Raw genomic sequence first — 21975 nt, 5'->3', positions numbered from 1 at the left:
AGAATACTTTCTCAGCCACCTTCCAAAAATGTATTTGCCAAGGAGCAAATATAAATAATTGTTATAAAGTCAAGAATTATTTTAAAAATAATGAAATTTCTAGTCTGTAGTACTACTTTTGCAAGTATGAAATGGCAGAAGTGACACAAAAGTCTTCCTTCAAAGAAAATGTGACTGAACAACTTTTTAAAAAGTGATTTATATAAAAACTATCTCACTCATGAAGCTTCAGCAGGCTGCAGATAAGCAGCCCAACAAACCTGAAAAGGGATACAAGGATTTAAGAGAGATATTAAAATTATATATCACTGAGAACATAGAAGATAGTCTGGTAGAATAAATAAATCACAAAAGCTACTCACTTACAGAAATCTTAACTAGACTATAATCATTTATGGGCAAAAGCGGGGGGGGGGAGAGAGAGAGAGAGAGAAAGAAAGAAAATAGATCCAGCTTTTAAAAACGCTTTTCTGCTCAGTCATCTAGAAGCAATTTTTATACTTTCACAGATGACCTGGCAAGTTACTGTGTACAACCCTACCATAAAATAATCAGACAGAAGTAGCAGCCCAACTGATGTTAGGTGGGATACAATTATGAGGCATAACTGAAAGTGATTCACTGTTATTTTAGTATGTAGATGCCCTAAAGGAGGACTCTTGCCCAACTGGCAAAGAATATCATACCTGCTCACTGTGAGACTTGGTATTTTCCCTCCTTTCCTTGATGATCACAGAAATGAGAGATAGCATGCTGGCTTACAAGCCACTTCTTCAAATCTATTAGCAGTTAATAATGAGATTTCCTAGTTTTTAGCCACGCACACATTACATATAATGCATGTGACATTTTGTTGGATGGAAAGATTCAGGCAACAATATAAAACATATCAATCTGCCAAAAAGTATATGCTGAAGTAGTAATATACTCATACTAGCTTATTTACTCACCTGTTTAAGGATATTTTTTTTTTATTTAATTTAATTTATATACCGCCCTAAGCCCGAAGGCTCTCTGGGCGGTGTACAAAAAGATAAAAAACAAGCAATGTATAAATACAATAAATACAATAAATCAAGAAAACAAAACAAACAAACAATAAAAGAACCAAACAACATCCATTATTACTTTGTGTAAGGTGTCTGAACAGGCTGGGTAGGTAATCCAGAGCTTGCTGCTGGAGGAACTGTGCTTTGATTCAGAGGCGGAAGTTGCTCCGATGGAAGACTGTAAGCTTGAACATGACTCATCTGTGCATTTCCTGCTACCAAGTATGCATTGCTTTGAGGGTGCCCTGGATAAACCTGAGAGCCAGAAACACCAGATTGAGCCATATAATACTGTTGGTTTTGTAGTTTTGAATACATCGAATACATTGGATCCTCATTCATCAACTTGGTACATAAAGAGAGTGCCTCCATCACTTTAACATTGAGCTCTGAGAGCTCTGAATGTTTCCTGTCAATGTCTTCTAGCTTTTCATCAATGAGAGGTCCCATTTGATGGCACATTGCTTCAAGATGGATCAGCTCCGGGAGGTCTGGCTGATCATCAGTTGGATCTGCACTTTGCAACATTTGTAACAGTTGGTCCATTTTATCTTCATCGATATAAACTGGTTCAGGCTCTGGTTCAATTGTTTCAACTTGAACTTCATCACTAAATTGCACTGTTTTCTTCTCGGCTTTCATCATTTCTGGTTCAGCAGTAAGATCAGCAGTTACAAAATTAGAAGGAAATAATCCTGTCCCTTGATGAGTTTCACCTTTCCACCAGTTTGGATCACTGTCATCAAGCACAGTGATAAGTTCTCCAGCTTTAAATGTTAATTCATTATCTTCAGCAGCTTCAAAGTCATAAATAGCCCGAACCTTTCGGCCCTCATGCTTGTGATTTGTTAAGAGGCTTGAGGTGCTTGGATAAAGACTGGAAAGCGTTGTTTGTTGTTGTCTTTGTTCCTTAAGTGACAATTCAATGGCTTTAGCTAGGTCCTCCTCTTCCTTTTTGTTTGCTACTATTCCAGGATCTTTAGCTACTAGAGCTGGGCTTGCTTTTGCTTGTTCTGCAACCTGTGAACCAATAACTGGAAACATAACACCTTGCTCCTTAAGATTCTTTATCATAGCAGATATCAGACTAAGTTGGGGATCGTTCTTGAATTCATCTGTCCATTCCACCATGAGTGCTTTTAATTTTTCAATTTAATGAATTACTTCTTCTAGTCTGCTACATATTTTGGAGAGTTGTTTGTCCATCTGTCACTCCATCTGTTCTCTATACATCGGTATGCCTCTTGAAATACTATTGGCAACCTTTGCACAATGGTTACCAAAATGTAGGGCTAGTTTTCATCTATATTTGGATACTGGACATTATTTTGAATCAAGATGGCAGAATGAAACATTATGAACTACACTGATTGGGATACTTCTATTATAGTTAAATCTAGCACAATAATTCCTGAGACTGAGGAGCAGGTTTTAGTCTATGTTTGGAAACTATTAGGTGCTATTTTGAATCAAAATGACAGACAAAACATTTCCAATCTGTGCTGATTTGGAGACCTCTAAAGATGTCATCACCCAGTATGGTGTGCTGGTTCGTGTGGTGCAATGCCTGTGTTTTCTTTTCATCGCGGATATGTGTCTAAGGGCAACTGAAATATTAGATCTGGCAGATTACTCACCAAGAAGAAACTCTTCCTTGCCACGGATATCAGGCTATGTTAAAGTCAAACATATGTAAAATGGAGTCTATATGCGCTAGGAAAGGGGCTTATGACCCCTAAACAACGTCACTACGCAGAGAAACTAGCTGAACAATGAAAGTGCAACACACAATTTTGAAAAGAAGAGTAGATCACTTAATCATGTATTGTATCCCTGATTTAGAAGAGCATCTTGTTTAATTTGGCCAGTATTTAGGGTACAGTAGAAATTAAGAACCTCATAGATGGGGAGGGGAATGAAAATCAGTCAATTTTATGCCAAAGAACAGCTAAGAAAATCTGTTTATTCTATGAAGCAAGTACTGTCTTTCTACAAGACATTCTGAACAAAAGAAAACACTATAAGTGTTAAACTGGATTAACTGTAATTTGTGATCAAACTGGTCCTAGTAGTAGTCCTAGTAGTAGTAAAGAAAGGAACTGGGAATGAAGGTATTCATTAAAACAGGAGTTAGGGGCTCAGTACTTATATAAGCCTATAATATTCAGTCAGTCAATTTGCATTGCTACATTTAAATAATACACCTTACATATTCATAGATCAAAATCAGTATCACATGCATATTTTAGGGCAAATAATTCTGTAACTCTAAGATTCTATACACTACTTTTCTTTTAACACATAACAAAAGAAACCAACAGAGCAATCCAAACTATAGGAAGCCACTATAATTTATGCTGCCCTAATTAAACTCGAGTAAACTACCCCTATTCCAATCTCCTTTCAGAAGTGGAGCTACGGCTGGCAGAGCTGGCCCCTGAGCCTGGGAGAGGGAAAACAAGCTTTTAAAATACAGTGCGATTTACTTCACCCTTTTTGCCAGTGAAACTTCCTCTGGTTTGCTAGGTCATGAGAACAGGATGAAAGGAGTTTGAAATAGGGTTAAGTCTCCCCTGCTCTGTTCTGCCCCCACCATGCCCCCAGAACATCCTTTTCGGGACTTACCCCGGCCTTAGCAGAGCTGGTTTTGGCAGAGCCCTGGCTGAGCCAGGATGGAGGACTTCATCCCAGCAGATCTGAGGTTTGTATTGCTCCCCAAATCCCTATTTTATCCCAATCCTGATATTCTTGAGCATCCATAAAGCTCTTGACAAGTACAACACAGTTTTAGTCAGATCCATGTACACAATAAGGATGCAGGTATGTAGCTCTCTCCTGACATGGTGACTTCTGCATGTGAATGGAAGACCTATGTGCACACTCAAATGCCCAATGCAAGGAGCCTCATGGGCATCAATGAATGACACCATACTGAAGCACATCGTCAGTTTTGCCAAACAAAACTAAAGTGATGGAGTCTATGAAAACACTTAATTCCTTATCCAGCACAATGACACAGACAGAGAAAAACAAAGATGAAAGCATGAAACACACTGAACTAAATTCACTATTACAAGCAGCAAAAGGGTAGAGATTAGTTCTGTCAGTTTTATACCCATTTCTGAGCTCATGGTGCCACTAAAGACGAACAAGCAAGCAAGAGTGTGGCCATCTCTTTCGCAGAGCTTCTACAGGTACCTCTACTCAACATAGACCATCATATTTTCTATAGACAAATGAATTGCAAGGGATGAAGGGGTAATACATAATAATCTGCTATTGCAGAAGCATTTAGTCCGCCATAACAGCAGAAAGTCACCACTATAGGGATGATCGATTTCATAAAACTCAGAGTCTCTTCTGAAGAAGTCTGAAGAGCAAGAAGCATAAAAAAAAAAATCGTTTACACTACCAACTTCTCCTGAACTGTGGCCAGAAAATAGTAAAAAAGTAGTGAGTGAATTAGTAATGAAATCTGATTAAGGTTAAAGCTCTAATAACCCTAACAAGAAAGATTAAATCACAAATAAGCACATGCATCCATGAATTTAACCTAGCAGCAGCCAAAGTCACCAAATGAATATTAATGAAATGAGAATGAGAGAGACAAGATACCAGAAGCTTCTGGCAGTGTGTTTGAACCTGGAATGTTTCGTTTGGAATACTATACTAGATTAATCTCAAGAGAATGATCAAAGCACCAAAACATTAAGAAACACTTTTTAAGATGTAACAAACTTGAACTACTCTAACTTAACTCAGATTAAAAACTTAGCTTGGCACAGTGTGCTTCTGACATAAAAGGAGTTGCATCCATCATATATGGCTAAAAGTTTGTAAGTATCCTCTGTAGAGTTCTGCAGTAATGCGAGTTTTCTAAAGCAGATGAGGCCGGAGCATCAGGCTCTCTCCTAAGATGTACATGTATATCTGATGTATGTGTATGACAGCTAATGCAGTACATGAGTATGAACTATCAAGCCAAAATGTTCCCTATTTCAAATCTTGCTGCATCCATAAACTCATTAGTTAGCCTTGTGCAATTCACGATGGCTCACTGACATACCACACATAATTATGTTTAAGAAGCCTTAACTATAGTTTGGCATGATATCTGAACTGACAAGCCATAGTTTGTGATCAGAAAACTAAAATCAGAAGCCATGATTTGAAGTGGGTTTTCAAGGCAGGGGTTTGTGTACCTATGGTTTGACAATTCATAATTATGTTCTGTTGTTCTGCCTCCAGAAGCTGAAGCACTGAGGAGAGTGCGCTTCTATGCTAGTAGGATAGAGGCAGGGAGGGAGGGAAGCAAACAAGCAGTTCTAAACCATGGTTTGCCTGCTGTGTTTTGGAGGCTCAAACCCTCATACGTCCATATATGCAACACAAAGATAATGCTGCCAATAATGCTGGGTTTTGTAAAGATATGAATACTTTAGCTGGGAGAACATGCAGACTCAACCCATACAACGCATTAGAACCAAAACCACAAACCACTTCAAGAATGTCCACAGTAGCTAGTTACACACTCTACTATCAGAAGAGAGAGAGGAAGGGAGCTATATGAAGACATTAGAGGGCCAATTATTACCAACTATCTTGTGGGAGAAAGGCAGGCAAGGACGAAATCAGAGCCTACTTCAGCGAGGCTGTCCCTCCCAGGCACACAAGACCAACTGCCCTAAGGGAGAGAACATCAGGTATCAGCTGCTGCTCCCATGAGGCTAGTTGTTTTGTTTCGTGTGTATTCTTGGTGTGTCCACTATATTTTATAAATGCTATAAGCCACTTAGATGGCAAGTCAAAAAGCAGGACATAAATCTAATAAATAAAATTTTCACTCTTTACTTCTGAGAAAGAGAAAGTTAACGCACTGCACAGCATGACTTCCTTTTTTGAGAGACTACCTATGCGTGGCATTTATGAGGAACAGGGCTGGGTCCAACTATCCCTCTCTATCTATACTCTCTATCTCTCACAAGATAAACTCAACCCTCTTGAATAAAGTATTCAGAATCAACAACAGTCTGAAAGAAGTAAGTCTAGTTAAAGTACAAATGAAACAATCCTCTGATTATCTGTGACAATGAAATGCCTTTCTGATTCAAACAAAAGTTACACATTGTTGATGTGTGGTTTATTTTCCCCCTGAACTGGAACAGGTTTGTTGTGTAAACAAATGAACATACAGGCAAGAAGAGTCTTGTTCCCAAATGCAGTCCAAAGCCAAGGGGACTGGTCTGGCTAGGCTCCTAAGCCGAAGACGGTTGTTTAAGATAAACTTGAAGAGAACCAGAAATCAAAATAAGAACAGGAAGAAGATAGTTGTTCAGAGGAATTAACAGCTTATTCTGTATGCTGTGCTCTGAGAGGTGAAACTTAGTAAAACTTAATAAAAGGTGGGTAGGCGCAGGATTTTATCAGAATAAGTGTGCTGCTCATTATGAAGATGCCAGTTTGTTGCAGACTTTAGTTGTCTTAATTGTTTCCAATTTCATTTTGTAATTGCTCCTGTAAGTCTTCTTGGAGATCATTTGAACAAAAGGCAGGTTAAATCTTGAAAATTAAAAATGGAATACTGTTGACAGGAATTTATCAACCAACTCCCAGATGGACTGCTATTTGACAGAGGGACACAGATGCATCATGAGTGGTCATACATACACTGTTAATTTACATTAATTTTATACCAGCTTAACTGTCATGGCTTCTTCCAAAGAATCTTGCAAAGTGTAGTTTGGTAAGAATACTAAGAAGTCTGTTAGAGATCATTGGGTGGCCTTCAGAAGCTACTGTTCTCTGGGCAAAGGGAATGACTATCAAATCACTAAGGCTGTGGTATAGACATGCAGGCAAACATGCGTAGTAGGTGAAGATGTTTGACTCCAGAAAATAAACTTAAACAGAATATAGAAACCATTAAACTATTGTATCCTCTTATAACAACTGTGCAGATGTGATAGTGAATATATAGCAGGCACCTAAACCAGAGCTAAAGTGATCATATTGTTTTGCAAACACACATGGCTCATGTTCAGTGAACTCACATTAGGCCCAGTCCCAAAGTTCTCCACAGTTCTGCTTCCTATAATGAACAGCTGAATTCTCTATAGTGGAAAGAGGCAGATCCCAATCCTATAGAGTCAGTGAGACACAACAGATAGATTGATGGGATTGAACACAGACACCCAAAGTTCAAATCCCTATGAAACACATTGACTGACCTTGGCCAAAAAAAATCTTCCAGCCTACGCTACCTCACTAGGTTGGGAGAGTAACACACACCATTCAAAGCTCCCTGGATGAAGAGCAGGAAACAAATGTAAAGTTTACACCAGTCGACAGAATGGGGAATGGAGTTAGAGTATTACATCTTTTTAAAAAGGGATCCATATTTCTGTTCCAGTACAATACAGGAATTAAATAACGTTCATTCAACTGAAGCAACTCATTCACTCACATTGTGTGTGAGTGAGTGAGAGAAACAACACAGATAAAGGGACCACAAGCCTTCAAATTCATTAAGAAAAACCAGCAGCAGCAACTTGGATAAAAATGCTGACCTTCAATGATTGTTGGACTAGAAAGCAGAGAAGTGATGTAACCTATCAGCCCAGTATTGGTACATTAAAATGTTAGGCATTTAAACACCTAGGTAAGTAAATAGATAGGAAATAAGATAACTGGTCTCTTGTTCAACTTATTTCAACAATGGTACAAAAAATATCTTTTAAATACTTTTTGTGCATTAGTTGCAAAACATCTCATGCAATTCAAAGAGTAAAGAGTGTAAGACGACTAGTGCTAGGCTTTTAAGGGCCTCCAAGCAGGATTTTGTCAGTAGGTTTCCCCAACCTCACCCTATTCAGCCTCCCTTGATCACCCATGCAGCAAACCAGTAGTGGTTCAATGCCTTGGCAACAGGATCTGTCATTCATTGTCAGAGTGGAAGACAGTAGGTTAGAGTAACGCACACTGGCCACACTTCTTCTGACCTGGCTTGTATCTCTTGCCTGAAGCAAGAGCATACTGTGCTACAGTGCTGTTGCAGGCTCTGTCCAGTACATTTTCACTTTCTACATGTCCAACCAGCTTAGAGCCAGTATATGCTACTTCCAACCTGATTAATGCCTTGCCTAAAGTGAGGGCATTTCTCCAGAGTCTCTTGCATTGCAAATATGAGAGCACTTTTCACGTCAGCTAATTCCCAAATTGGTCCTCACAAGTGGCCAATTTTGCCAATCTCTAACAGCCCTAAACACAAAGGGTTGGATCCAGACCAAGTTAGTTGCACTTAGTTCCCACTGAAACCAGTGGCAACTGTTAGCCATGACTTAATTTTAGTTTCCACTGAAATAAATGGGATTTAAGTGCAAGCTGCTTAGTCTGAATCCAAGCTAATAAGTTCAGCATTACTATTTTTGTCCAAAAGTGTACTTCAGTCTACTGATTAAAAACAAGTCTGAGAGAGATGCAACTTCCCCAGTTCATCACCACATACATAAGGCTCCATACTACATTCCTAAAGGTTGTTTATTTCATTCTGGATGACTACTGCCAATTCACTCAGGCTGGCTGGAGAAGTCAAACAGCAGTCAAGTCATGAACAGCGGCTAATAGATCATACAGAAAATGCCTCATCTTGATCACAAAAAGGCCACATGGCTCAGGATGGAATTTACTCAAAGAGAATAGAAATCCTGAGAAGTATAGCAATATCAGACTTACCACTGCCACTGCATCACTTAAAAGTACAGCATTAATATCCAACACTGTATAATATGCTACATTGGTCAATATGTAGATAACTGTCACAATTGGCATAGAAACAGCAATAGCTAGAGGCAGGTTCCTGGTTAAATGAGACAAAACACAAACACACAACTTAGACGTAGCCGTTGCTCTTTTTTCCCTTGACGAACACCTATATGAAATCTGGGAATTCAGCTATTTACAATCACATTTAGAATAGGAAAACTAGGAGTTATATTAAATATGAAAACTAAATTACATTAAAAATGTGTTGTTTCTGTTCACTCTGTGGCCTAGTTCTCACAGATAGTTGGGCTATACTACTTCAGACTGCAGGTAGAGATTAACATGGCTGTTCCTCCATGCTGGAAAAAAATGCCGCAGATAAAAAATGGACACATGAAGAATATGGGAAAGCTGGAATCCTTCTCCCTGATATCATTTTTTCTATGTGAAGGAATTTTCTTTTCACATGGAGGAGCTGTCACTGAGCATATGAGGCCCCAGTTATGGTTCAAAGTGCAACAGCCCCAACAGAGGGTTTACTGCATCCATGAGAACTAGGCCTAAAACAAGGCAGAAAGGTTATATATTGTGCCTTAATGCCTCAGAAATTTTCACACACTATCAAAATGCTCTGAAAGTAGCATAAACTAAAGTCCCTGGAAACATTTTTAAAAGCCAGTGTATTTTCATGAATAAAATTGCATACAACATTCATTTATAAGTCAGTATTACTTAAATTACATAGCCCTAGTCATGAATGACAACTATGTCCAACTCTGCCAATCCTCCAAGTTGGAAATCATCAGCAGTTTGCTGCAGCCAGCAAAGGTTTTCTTAATGAATCTCTCTTAGGTTTCATCATTCTGTTGATTTCCCTTTACAGGGTTAGGATTCAGAATTGTTCATGTCTGTGTAAATATTTCTTCAGCTACAGAAATAAAGTCCCCTATCAGTTCAAGACAAATTTTCAATAACAGATTCCTAGGAGATACTACAAACAAACTGAATGAAGAAATAGTTTTGGGAAACATTTACCTTTCTGGATTTTTTATTTCTTCAGTTACAAAGTTGAGGGTGTCCCAACCTGAGTATGAGAACAAGGCAGAGTAAAGTGCAAGAGAAATGCCCCCGAGGTTCCAAGATGACCCCTCAAAAGAGTCCTGAAAGTGTTCCGAGTATCCTGCATGTAAAGGAGAAGCAGAGCAATATGTACAGTACTGGAGAGCACACAAGGTGACACCGTTTAATATACATGACTGTAAAATAAAGGTAAGAAGAATGAGAAAGTCACATGCTCTCTGAAAATAGCAAAGTCAGGCCTGCCCTACACGTTTAGCTAAACTAAATGGGAGAATGGAATCTACACTGCAGGTGAAGGAATCACATTTTTGAATGCTAACTTGCATTTTAAAGAGAAAAAAAGCCCTACCAGCAAGCAGAAAGTTAACATAGGAAGCTGCAAGTTAAGTGAGATTTTCTCCTGATGAGTTATGAATTTAGTTGAAAAGAAGTTTATTTCTATTTACATGGAGGAGCATCGAAGAAATAGTATTCCCAGGCTACAGTGACAACCAAACACCTCAAGGATATGCTAGGCGTCACATTGTCTCCCTTCTGCCTACCTCTTAGAGCAAAGAAGGCCATTTCAATTAGGAGAAACACTGCTTTATTGCTGAAGAAGCCCGGTTCAATATATCAACTCGCATGCATAATCAGAGGCAGCCTTGGCTTCCAGAGATTCAATTAATAGTTAACTGAACTAATTACATGCAGCTTTGGTATTTACAACTTCTCCTCTTGCCAAATTACTTTCATACACAAACTATCTAGAGTCTAGATAGCTGGTGTATTAAAGTGTATCCAAAATGCATTTCACCATCCCAAATTGCTCCTCAGGGTCACAATTATTTGAACTGATGATAATGGGGAAGTTTGGGCAGGAGATAAACGCAAAGCAAAGGATCGGCATGTTGCTCCCATTTGGCTGGGAAGGAATGAAGCAGGAACCATCTGCACATTCACAGTTGGCCATTAACCATAGCTTACCATGATGTGCAAATGAGGCCACTCACAGCCTGCTGGCTACCTAATAACCCACATCACTGAAATATTTTAGGATCATCAACATAATACATGATGCAACTGATTAAGAGATATAATGAAACAAGGGGTATTACTAAAGTACACCTAGTAATACAGCAGCTTTTGGTTCACAAAAGCTACCAGTAATCAGAGTTGCCCAATTGGGGGAGGGGGGGAATGTATTTTTAAGTTGGATAATAAGCAGTTTCATAACCACAGTTTTTAAAACAAATTATTTTTTATTTTATTTATTATTTATTTTGCAAAATCAGCTTTAAAAATTATTGTACAGTATCTCTGCAACATTTAAGATCATCATGGCATGTCCGATTGTCAGCATTTTCACCGCTTTGTCTCCTTATAAAGGACTTCCACTGGGAAGATGGAACAGCAGCCAAGTCAGGACAGAGATGGTTAAGGAGTTATATTAAAAGTTAAAAAATCATATTGACAAAAGAAACACATTGTGTTATATTACATTAAGCAGCCTTTCCCAACCTTTGTGTCCCCAGTTGTTGCTGGACTGCAATTCCCATCTTTCCTGACCATAGGCCATGCTGGCCAGGGCTGATGGGAGTTGTAGTTCAGCAACATCTGGGGACGCAAAGGTTGGGAGATGCTGCACAGGCCCAAAGAATGAGGAAAGAACAGTGCATATAGTCCTTTTAGAATACAGAGGCACAAATAATACAAAACACATTTTCAGCATAGTGGAAATGCAGGCTTCCTATTTTCTCAAGTCAGCATAATAAGAAAGCTTCCAAAATAAACAGGAATAAAAGCTTTTTTTTAAGTGAAAAACCTGATAAACGTACAATAGCTGGGATACTTTAGTTCATAGGAAAAACAAGTCAGCAAGCCCAGCTGTTTAAAGCTGAACAATAGGCGAGGGGAAAAAACACGGTTGAAGGGGAAAGTGCTGTGTGATCCTTGCTTTTAGGGGCACTCCTTGTCAACTGTCTGCACAAAGAGGTCAAACAGGCTGCCTGTAAATTCCCTTAACAGGGTCGGCTCTGAGATCAACCTGATGTTAAAATAACAGCAATATTTCAGCTTAAGTACATAGGTAATCTGAGGGCTAAACTCAACATGATGTTAACTGTATGAAAGCAATTAACATACACATTTTTTCTAATGTAAACAGCCCCTGCGGCGGAGGCCTGGCAAGACTGAGGCTATGGTGGGAAAGTTTAATTCTTTCTCCTCGGACTAACAACAGATTGGGGGCAGGGGTGATTTGATCAAGATCATGGCACGGGGAGTACACCACCCACCATAATTCCCATTCTGTTCAGATACAACCCAGCAGCTACTTACTATTGGGGGGGGGAAGCCATGTTTACTTTGGTCCTAAATCTTAAGTTTATTAGAGAAAAATAACTCACACAAATGAGGCTTAGAAGACAGTGCCCCCCCCCGGTACATGAAAAGCAATGTATGTATGCAGCCGGGGCTCTCTCTGAAGAAGTTTGCATTGCTGAAGAGAGAAACTATACTATTTTGAGCGTGTTTTACCTCATTGCACAAAGGGACTGCTTTGCAACCTTTACATGCAAAAAAACCCAAAGGAAGTCCCCAGCTATATGTACAATGATCTTGTACACATTAACAACTTTCTTTGGAATGCAGCCATTTGGATGAAGATACAGAGTCAATTTTGCACGGGTTGGAAATTAAGAGGTTCAAGCCCATGCACACCATCAGCCACCACATCAATGATTTAACATCTGTATCGAACAAATTTCCCATGCATGTATATGTTTATTATTTATTTATTTATTTATTTGATAGATTTATATCCCGCCCTTCCAGCGGGAGCCCAGGGCGGCATTATATACTCATTATGTCATATGAATGGTGTCAGACCACATAGGCCCACAGCCTTCCATGCTGACAGTATTTCAACATTTCAGAATGTAAGATATAGTCAGAATATTTCTTCAGTACTTCAATATTTGATGTATCTCCATGTTTGAGATAATGGATAGTTTCAGCGGGCTAGAATACATTTTGGTGCGGCAGTAGCAGGGTATATTAATAGCACTAAAGTCACCCCCACAGCTACTTTCCTTCTGCCAATGTGGAGAAAAGATCTATGTTCCTCTGCAGCTACATTTTATAATATATTAATCCTTTAAGGAAAAAACTGGATATAGTTAACACACTGTGAGATAATAAGCAGCCACAACATAGTGTGAGTCATCTAACACCACCCTTTTGTACTTCAAGAATATGAAAATGAAGAGGTCCATTCCATGGACCAGCCACCAACCACAGAACTGACCAACTAATTCTGTATGTCCAAGGATGCTTTGGGCTTCTACTTCTCAAACAGCAGTCTCCCAAGCCATGTGGCAAGCCATTTTTGAACCTGAGAGGAATTTCAAAGTCAGTCTGTACCACATTATTGTCTACTTTTACTGGAAGCAACTTTACAAGGTTTCAGGGAGAGGGTGCCCTACTACATCAGATCCTGACAGCTGGAGATGCCAGGGCCAGATCCTAGAACCTTATAATGTGAAGTATGTGTTCCTTCATCTTTTTATGGCCATTTAATGTCCAGGTTCCCAAGTGTGCTCATGAAAGTTCCGGGGCTTACTAGAGGTAGTTGCTCTGCCAGTTCTAGCCACCATTAAAATAAAAATAATGCACATTTGTCAGAAGATGGGGGGGAAAGAAGCCGAGTAGCTGCTGAACAGCATTTTGCCATCCATAATTGTATTCTATTTTTTTAGTTCAAATAGTTAATGAAGATTTAACATTACCCAGATATGTAGGATGTCTGAGTTGTAATGTTACATTGGTGCTTTTGAAATTTAGATTTTCTTTGCTTGAATTTAACAATATTTGCATTAAAATCCATTCAGAGCATGGCTGTAACAGTTCCTTTAGAACACAAAAAAAACATAAAATAGTTCATCAGCTGCACAGTCTTCCCTAGAAAGTAATTATGAAATAAAAGATCACTGCTAGTTTGGAATATTTCCTTTGTACTTCTAGTTATTATTATATAATCTTTTGCAGTTTTCAAACAATACCACTTCAATAAAATGAATCAACTATAATAACTTAAATCACAGATTGTGTGCAACTTTTGCATGCAGTGATGGATTCCTGTACATTTTGTTCAATATAAATCCTACCTTTTTTTTAATAAATAAATTAAAGCTGATCAAGAGTGGTGGCTTAAAAGCCATGAAATTCAAAATAAAAGCATACATGAGTTTTGTAGCATATATAATTTCATAAGATTTGTTTTGTTTTAAAACTACCATTTCCTGTCCCAAATCCTCAGGACAGATATGGCTAAAACTCCAAAATAAATACAGTTTTTTTCTCAAAAATGTGAGAAGTGTCTACAAAGGCTTCTTAAGGGCACTGTTGCACACTAAGTTCCAGTTACTCAGGATGTGTCAATCAGGCTATGCTTCTACAGTAGCAAAAGCTAAAAACAAATATTTTAAAAAAATCTACTCTGGAATTTACTGTTGGTAAATAATCCTTTTGCTTAACTGCAAATCTGAAATACAAACCAGTATTACTAACAGTGCAAATTAACTGACTGAAGTGTCTAAAATATCATAGGGCATGGTCTGAAGGCACATATTGCAGCCATCTGCTGAAGCTGATATATTTTGGTCTGGTCAACACCTGGATGGAAAGCCACCTGGGAGCCTTGACTTCTGTGATCGAACATAGGAAGCTGCCTTATACCAGATCAGATCATTGGTCCATCGAGCTCAGTACTGTGTACACTGACTGGCCAGGCTGCAGCTCTCTAGGATTTCAGGCAGGGATATTTCCCAGCCCTACCTGGAGATGTTGAGGATTGAACCTGTGATCTTTTACAAGCAAATCAGGTGTCCCACCACTGAGCTATAGAAGGTGGGATATAACTCAAATAAAATCAATGAATTATCTTAATTGAAATGAAATATTTCAGTTACAGTACTGCATGAAAACTCGAGGCCCAGCTATATGCAACACATGGTCATCATCTGTAGTTCTTACTTAAGGGCATCTATTACAACAAAAATGAAACTGCAGAAGGAGTCAGCTTGGAAAAGTTACTTTTTTTGAACTACAACTCCCATCAGCCCAATAGTGGCCATGCTGGCTGGGGCTGATGGGAGTTGTAGTTCAAAAAAGTAACTTTTCCAAGCTCTGAGAAGGACCCAGATCTTTTCATTGGGAGGGAAAATAGTTAGTGTGTGTGAATTCTGGCAGAACACTATTAGACAGGAAAGTGTTAAGATGCCAATCTCCCATGTTACCACAGCTCTATTTATATAATTTTGAACTCTGAGTTAAAGCTACACAAAAATATCACAAGAAGTTTAGTCCACAGATTCATATTAAGTCACTGATTTTCTGAGAATTTTTATTTTCAATTCTGCTTTCATTCCTACCTAAGTTTTTAGAAACAGAAGTTGGTCCAATTAAAAAGTTAGCTATATACGTACCTGAATCTGCCTAATTTTTGAGGGGGCCAGAAACTACTATAGATTTTCTTCATGAATAAATAAATAAGTGCTCCTTAAGATTTTTCTTCTGATCAATACAAACCTCTATACATAAAGCTATTGTCTTACCCTGGCATAGTTTAACAATTCCTGTTACGATGATGACAATAAGGGCAATCACTTTGGCATAGGTGAATGCATCCTGCACCCTTGTTCCCCATTTAACATAGGCACAATTTATAAACGTTAGAAGACCTAAGAGACAAAAAGGGAAGTGTTAGAAAGTGCTTTGTTTTTTAAATTAAGCACTGGCTTGAAATTAACATGTCACAACTACATATTAGTGCAAATAAGCTTAGCATACTAGGTTAAGGAGAATTATAATATTTAAAAAGCAACTCAATCAACTTGATTGCTATTTAACAATTGCTTAGCTTTTAACTAAATAAAAAGCAGAGAGGGTTTCAAGATGTATACAAATTTATGGAGAATCTAGAAGGCATGAAAATACTTTTTGGCCCAACTCCCAGTCTAATCATCATCTTAAGTGTCATCTTTGAAATGAAGGAAGACTGCAAATGACCACACATTCTTATTTAAAATAGGAAATGCCAGTTAAGAACTCATCAATCACTCTCAGTATAGTGGGTCTTTTAAAAGAAAAAAAAGGGGGGGAAACATCAGTTATTAGCCCTGAAGTTAAGGAAAATTTAAGACCAGCTTCAAAATGCTTTTGCTGTTTCATACTAAAACATCAAAAGGTCATATACAATTCCTTGCTCATAGATTCCTCATTTACAGATTATTAAAAAAATTAAAGAGCTCTAAGCAGTTACTTATATAGTAAGCTGCAAAAGCAGATATATTATTGAAAAGTGTGGCTGGTAAAAGTGAAAACAGTAAACATCCTTCCTGTGAAATCAATTTTACAGAAATATTAAATCAGGCAGCAACTCAAACTTCAAATGTCAGCTTTTAAAAGTTTCTCAACTCTTCCAAGTTATCCCTGACACATAAGCAACAGTACAACTACCCCATTAAAACTATCTTACAAAAATACTTAATGATTTGAATCAGGTATTAAGTACTATGATTTAGAGCAGCCTTTCCCAGCCTTGGGTCCCCAGATGTTGTTGGACTACAACTCCCATCAGCCCCAGCCATCATGGCCAATGGTCAGGAATGATGGGAATTGTAGTTCAACAACATCTGGGGACTCAAAGGTTGGGAAAGACCAATTTAGAGGATCATCTTACTTGAGGCATTATGATGACATTTAGTAAATGTTTACTAAAGAATAAGGGTTTGGGGATGGAGATTTTGTGCTAGGAAGATATCCCTACATAAACCTGATTGTGGAAGAATTTCTGCAGCAGTAAAAATGCCACTGGTACTCAGTAATAAAAATAATAAAACACTAACATTACTTTCAATCAGTAACATACCAGGAAACAGATACTGGGAGGGGGAAACTATCTGGATAATATGTGCCTTTGCCTCCCACCCCAATACAGTAATTCTTATAAGTAGTTGTCCTTGTGGCAAGGCATATTAAAATGTTGAGTTGATTTTTCCTGATGAAATTAGTACAACTACAGAAGTCTGTATGCAACCCATCCCACCCTTCCTGTCCTATTCTAGTAGTACCATAACTCAGCATGTAACTTTTCTCAAGATGCTTATCATGAGACCATCAGGAGATTGTGGTAGGAATAGAAAAAGAGAGAGAAAGGCAACAATTTGTAATGAGTGCTTCTGGATAAGTTGCGTATTTGGATGTCGGAAGCAGATAATACTGAAAGTGCATCACTGCAACAAAAGCAATGCAAAATTAAATGCTGGTTTTCTTTTAACCATACTGAATGACTTAATTCTCATTTTCTAGATTGTTTTTTAAAACAGAATTCAGTGAAAATATTTTCAGCATTCACCAAAAAAATGTTAAAATTCCTCATAATCCTAACAGGTGTAAAAAAAATGTCTCAGTGTCCCAACTTTTCCAAGTACTCATCACTGAAATGAGATTGATTAAAAGGAGGCGGGGTTGCAATGGTACTGCATGCGACACATAATGTGAAGATAAAACTCTCCACACTGCTAGAGTGAACAGCTAAAATGGAAAGGGGACTCAAAGTTACATATTCAAAGGCTTCTTAACTTTATTACCATCCCTGCCGCACAAGTTGTTTCTGTTTGACAAGCTAACCTAGACACACAGCTGGTATAGCACAGTGGGGAGGACAGCCTGGCTGGGAATCCAGAGTCTGCGAGTTCAAATCCCCGCTCGTGTCTCCTGGGTGTCAAGGACCAGCTAAAGATCACCCCACAGTGACTGGCTCAGGAGCTCAGTTGCCCCCCAGCTGGCAGTTCCGGACAAGGAAAGGGCTGGCTTGTGCAGCTGTGGCAAGCTGAGCAGACCCTAGCCAGCTGGGGAGGACTAGCCGCAGAGGGAGGCAATGGGAAACCCCCTCTGCATACCGCTTACCATGAAAACCCTATTCACAGGGTCGCCATAAGTCAGGATCAACTTGAAGGCAGTCCATGATGATGACGATGATGAACCTAGACACAGTTACCAAGAGTATGATGAAATCTCTCTGCCTCAGTATTTTTGTTGTTATATGCCTTCAAGTTGATTACGACTTATGGAGACCCTAAGAATCTTTTTTGGATATATTCATAGGGTTTTCCTGGTAAGAGGTGTTCACAGGTGGTTTACCATTGCCTTCCTCTAATAAGGCTTAGAATCTAAGCCTACAGTGCCCAGTATTCCCAGAAGATCTCCCATCCAAGTACTAACCAGGCTTGACCCTGCTTAGCTTCCAATATCAGATGAGATCAGGCATGTTCAGGGTAGTATGGCCATAGCTGCCTCAGTATAGCAGAAGATTATTTATCTATTGCTTGTTATGCAACTTGATATCCACAACTGCTTTTCCCTACCTAGCTCCTGGGATCACAGATCAAGACAAAGATTGTACCCTGAGATTAAAACCATTTATACCCTCAAAACTAGAACACCCAAGATTCATGTGGCAAGCAATCCACTGATCCTCAGGAGAGACTTTCATGACTTCTTGTGAGTAGAAAATCATGTATCTGTTTAATAATCCTGGTTTAATTACAAAAACATCCATCCCAAATCTGTGCTTTTCATCCTCACACTAATCCTAGTTAGAATGATAAAACTACTCTAATCCTAGTTGTAAGAAAAACTTGACATACTCTTTTTCCACCAAAGCTCAAGAAACACATACCAGTTTCACTGAATTTCAGTCATTTAAAACGTAGTTTTGCAAAATGCCCCAATTCCAAGCACTAAAAATGCAGAAATGAGAAATTCAGCATTACTGCAATAATAAATGTGGAAAGAGAATATTCAGAACTTTGAAAATTAGTTATTCTTATAGTTCATTAAAATACAAGTCTTGTTTGCACAAAATGTGTACAGGGAGGAAGAGACAAAGGAACAATGAGAATGGCTGTGTTTGGATGATCAGAGTCTTAACAAGCCATGATGTGCATGAGTTTTTTGTATGCAGCCCCTCCCTTCATACTCATTCAAACGAAATGCAGAAGTCTCTAATTAACCAGTTTCCAATTTTGTTGTATGTTATCAGATTCAGAACAGAACAGGATCTTAAACTAACTTCAAACAAACTTGATAAAGCCTTCAGTAAAGCCCCATTCAAGTCTACAGACAAACAATGAGTGCGCAAACTGTGTGGGGAATGTGGTATCTCATGTCCCAGCCCCACCTCTCCACTCTGAACCTTTGCATGTGAAGCATAAAGTTCTGAAGGGAAATTCTATATTCATTCAGCTGAAAACACTTAGAATCTCCATCCAGGCCCTCACATGTTGAATGTGAAAGTCAGGAGCAGAGTGGGCAGTATGCATGTGCATAGTGCGTGTATCTCCTGCATCAGGATTAACGCCTAAATAGAATCTCTTAAAATGCAACAACAATCAAGCACTGCGTTTATTTTATTTATTTATTGTATTTATATCCTGCCCTTCCTCCCAGTAGTTAAATTTATTTATTTATTTATTAAATTTCTTAGTCGCCCATCTGGCTGGTTCTCCAGCCACTCTGGGCGACGTACAAATTAGCATAGACTTCTTCTCTATGTAAGAGAGAACCATGAGAAGAAACATCTCGCTTCTGATGTTAATAATAATAATAAACATAATAAGCCATGTGTTCCATTAAATGCAGGGTCCAGCCCAAAGAACTAGCAAGTCATCACAGATGCCACCTGTGTCTCACTGGGATTATCCACTAAACACATATGAATAATGTTGCACTTCTCCTTTATAGCTCAATCTGAGCTCTAAAATGTGTTGCAAAGTATGAAAATTTACAACTCTACTAAACAGCATGGACGTTTACTTTCCATCTCATGAAGCAATATTGTTTTGTCTACTAACAACTATGCAATGCTTCCGGGATGTTTGGTTACTGCCTACTCACATCTATGATCAACAAGTTAGTTTCAGTGCTAGGTTTGCAGGCTTAGCCTTCAAGTTATCTCTTTGCATGTATACAGAGAGAGCAGAACAGAAATCTGCCTGTTGTGTCTTAAGTAGACAAAATTCTGAAGTACAACAGGCATGTGGGCTGCACGGCCAAAGGTTCTGGATTATGCTCCTAGGTTGTAAAAGGCCATCTTTAGTTGCAAACTAAATAATGTTTTCACTGTTGCAACAGTCAGTTAGTATGCATACTTGTTAAGGAAAAATATTTTCAAGATATGAAACTTGGTTTTTTAGAAATCTGTCCCTCCTACCTGCAGTTGAACTCTCCTATTCAGAAAAGAGAGCTATCGCTAGTCGGGCGGTATATAAATTTAATAAATAAATAAATAAAAGAATCTCTCTTGAACACTAGATGATGGTGATAAATAGGGAATAACTATCATCTTCATGTCCTGCTCCTGATATTCCAGAATCACATAGCTACACAGAGCTGGAAGTAGTATACTGGACCAGATGGCCATTGGTTAATTCCTCTAAGCAATGCCCAATCCTAGACAATCTAGCAGTGATCTTCTGCCTGCAGCTCAAGACTTTCTTGCTCTTATATACAGCTACCCAAGCATTCTCAAGCATTCAAGCAGCATTTAGATGAGAACAGCCCTGCTTGCAACCTGCTGTGTTTGCTTCAATCCTATAAAACCTTTGGTACTGATGAAAACCAAAGGCACCCTCCCAGGGGTGCAGCACAGCAACTGTTCCTACTAGGAACTGTACTAGTCCCAGAATCCATGGGTAGGAATTGAGGCTATGTGCACCACAGATTCCTACTACAGATTCTGGGATAAGTAGTTTTAGCCCCTGGTGGGAATACTGTGCCAGGGCACTGGGAGTGCTTTCTGTCTTCCCTAATCTAATATAAACATTTGGATTTTTGGGAAGAGGGAGGGGAAGGAGAGGAGGTGGAAGTCAGCACTATGCAAGTGTCTTCTAGCCTTTTACAAGTGTGCAGCTGGAATGTTCACAAAAGCTTCACCTCTTTCAGGGCAAACACTGGGACCAATGCAACTCTGCTCTCTCTGTAAGTAATCTTGCCATAAGCTCTTGACTTTTTTGAAGCACATTTGACTGCAGCAACGATTGAATTGTTGCAACTGATGCCTAGATGTCTCCTCCCATTCTCAGGCTACATTAAGGCAGTGCTTACATTATTAATAATAAAATACTTACATATACAAGCAGCTGCAATAAGCCGGCAAGCGATGTACGGAGGCTGACAGGAAGGAAAGACAGGCTGCACGATATAGTTGGCAAACGTTATTGCAATAACTGCCTGACTGGTTGGCTCAATGATCAGCAGTGAAGTCCACAGTCGTATAAAGGCAATGAAGCTTCCAAAGGCCTCCAAAATATATGCATAACTAGCTCCTGATTTAGTGATAGTGGTTCCAAGTTCAGCATAGCATAGAGCTCCAATCACTGAAAAAATCCCCCCAATTGCCCAAATTACTAGCGACAATCCATAGGATGTACTGTAGTTAAGTACTCCTTTGGGGGAAACAAAGATACCTGAACCAATCATGTTTCCGACTATTAGGCTAATCCCATTAAGAAGAGAGATTTCTTTTTTCAGCTGCATAGTTCCTTGGCTTCCTTCATTTATTTGAGTATTGCCACTTTGATCTGTTTTGTCAGCTTCCTTGATAGGGTAATATTCAGTCAGTGAATTAAGAGGTGAAAAATTCTCCCTATTGTCCATCATGAAATCAGCATCCATCCGCTACAACGCCAGTCCCAAACTACAACAAAAGAGAAAGGTAGAATTAAGGATTGATGGTTAACTTTTTCAGAGCTTTTTTGACTACAGGGTGGGGTATAAATGCTTTAAATAAAAAAAAAAGCACATACTTATGACATGCTTGCTTTCTAGTATGAAAGGTGGGATACAGGTGGGATCTGCAGAAGAAAAGCTTAAGTCTCCCATTGCTTGGAAGAGACTCTTCCTGTTGTTTACCTTCTCCATAAAAAAGGTAAAGGTGTCCCCGCACTTGTAGTGCGAGTCGTTTCCGACTCTTAGGGTGACGTCTTGCGACATTTACTAGGCAGACCGTATGTATGGGGTGGGATTGCCAGTTTCTTCCCTG

The 21975-nt window shown here is 38.9% G+C and overlaps 2 protein-coding genes and 1 pseudogene across 4 annotated transcripts in view; all 3 read right to left on the bottom strand.

Moving 5' to 3' along the window:
* The window catches only part of SLC7A6 (solute carrier family 7 member 6), a 51062-nt gene that overhangs the window by 13958 nt on the left and 15129 nt on the right, over positions 1-21975 (bottom strand). For all 3 annotated transcript variants that reach the window (XM_061593610.1, XM_061593609.1, XM_061593611.1), the window contains 4 exons: positions 21062-21630; positions 15485-15610; positions 9846-9990; positions 8781-8904 (listed from right to left, as the gene is read on the bottom strand). In XM_061593610.1, the coding sequence (XP_061449594.1) occupies positions 8781-8904; positions 9846-9990; positions 15485-15610; positions 21062-21608 (942 nt within the window). In that variant the 5' untranslated portion in view covers positions 21609-21630. The remainder of the gene's footprint in view (positions 1-8780; positions 8905-9845; positions 9991-15484; positions 15611-21061; positions 21631-21975) is intronic.
* Positions 1054-2613, bottom strand: LOC133368941 (signal transducing adapter molecule 1-like). Its single transcript, XM_061593612.1, has one exon. It carries the CDS (start codon positions 2178-2180, stop codon positions 1125-1127), a length of 1056 nt encoding a protein of 351 aa, XP_061449596.1. The 5' UTR covers positions 2181-2613; the 3' UTR covers positions 1054-1124.
* LOC133369442 (5S ribosomal RNA) lies at positions 18107-18225 on the bottom strand (annotated as a pseudogene).

This window comes from Rhineura floridana, chromosome 13 (genome assembly GCF_030035675.1).
Source record: "Rhineura floridana isolate rRhiFlo1 chromosome 13, rRhiFlo1.hap2, whole genome shotgun sequence".
Classification (NCBI taxonomy): Eukaryota; Metazoa; Chordata; class Lepidosauria; order Squamata; family Rhineuridae; genus Rhineura; species Rhineura floridana.
The sequence above is the reverse complement of the archived record's forward strand: the minus strand, read 5'-3'. Positions and strand labels throughout refer to the sequence as shown.

Excerpts from the sequence above, each read along its gene's own strand:
- LOC133368941 (XM_061593612.1), bottom strand. The coding sequence starts at position 2,180 with ATGGTGGAATGGACAGATGAATTCAAGAACGATCCCCAACTTAGTCTG.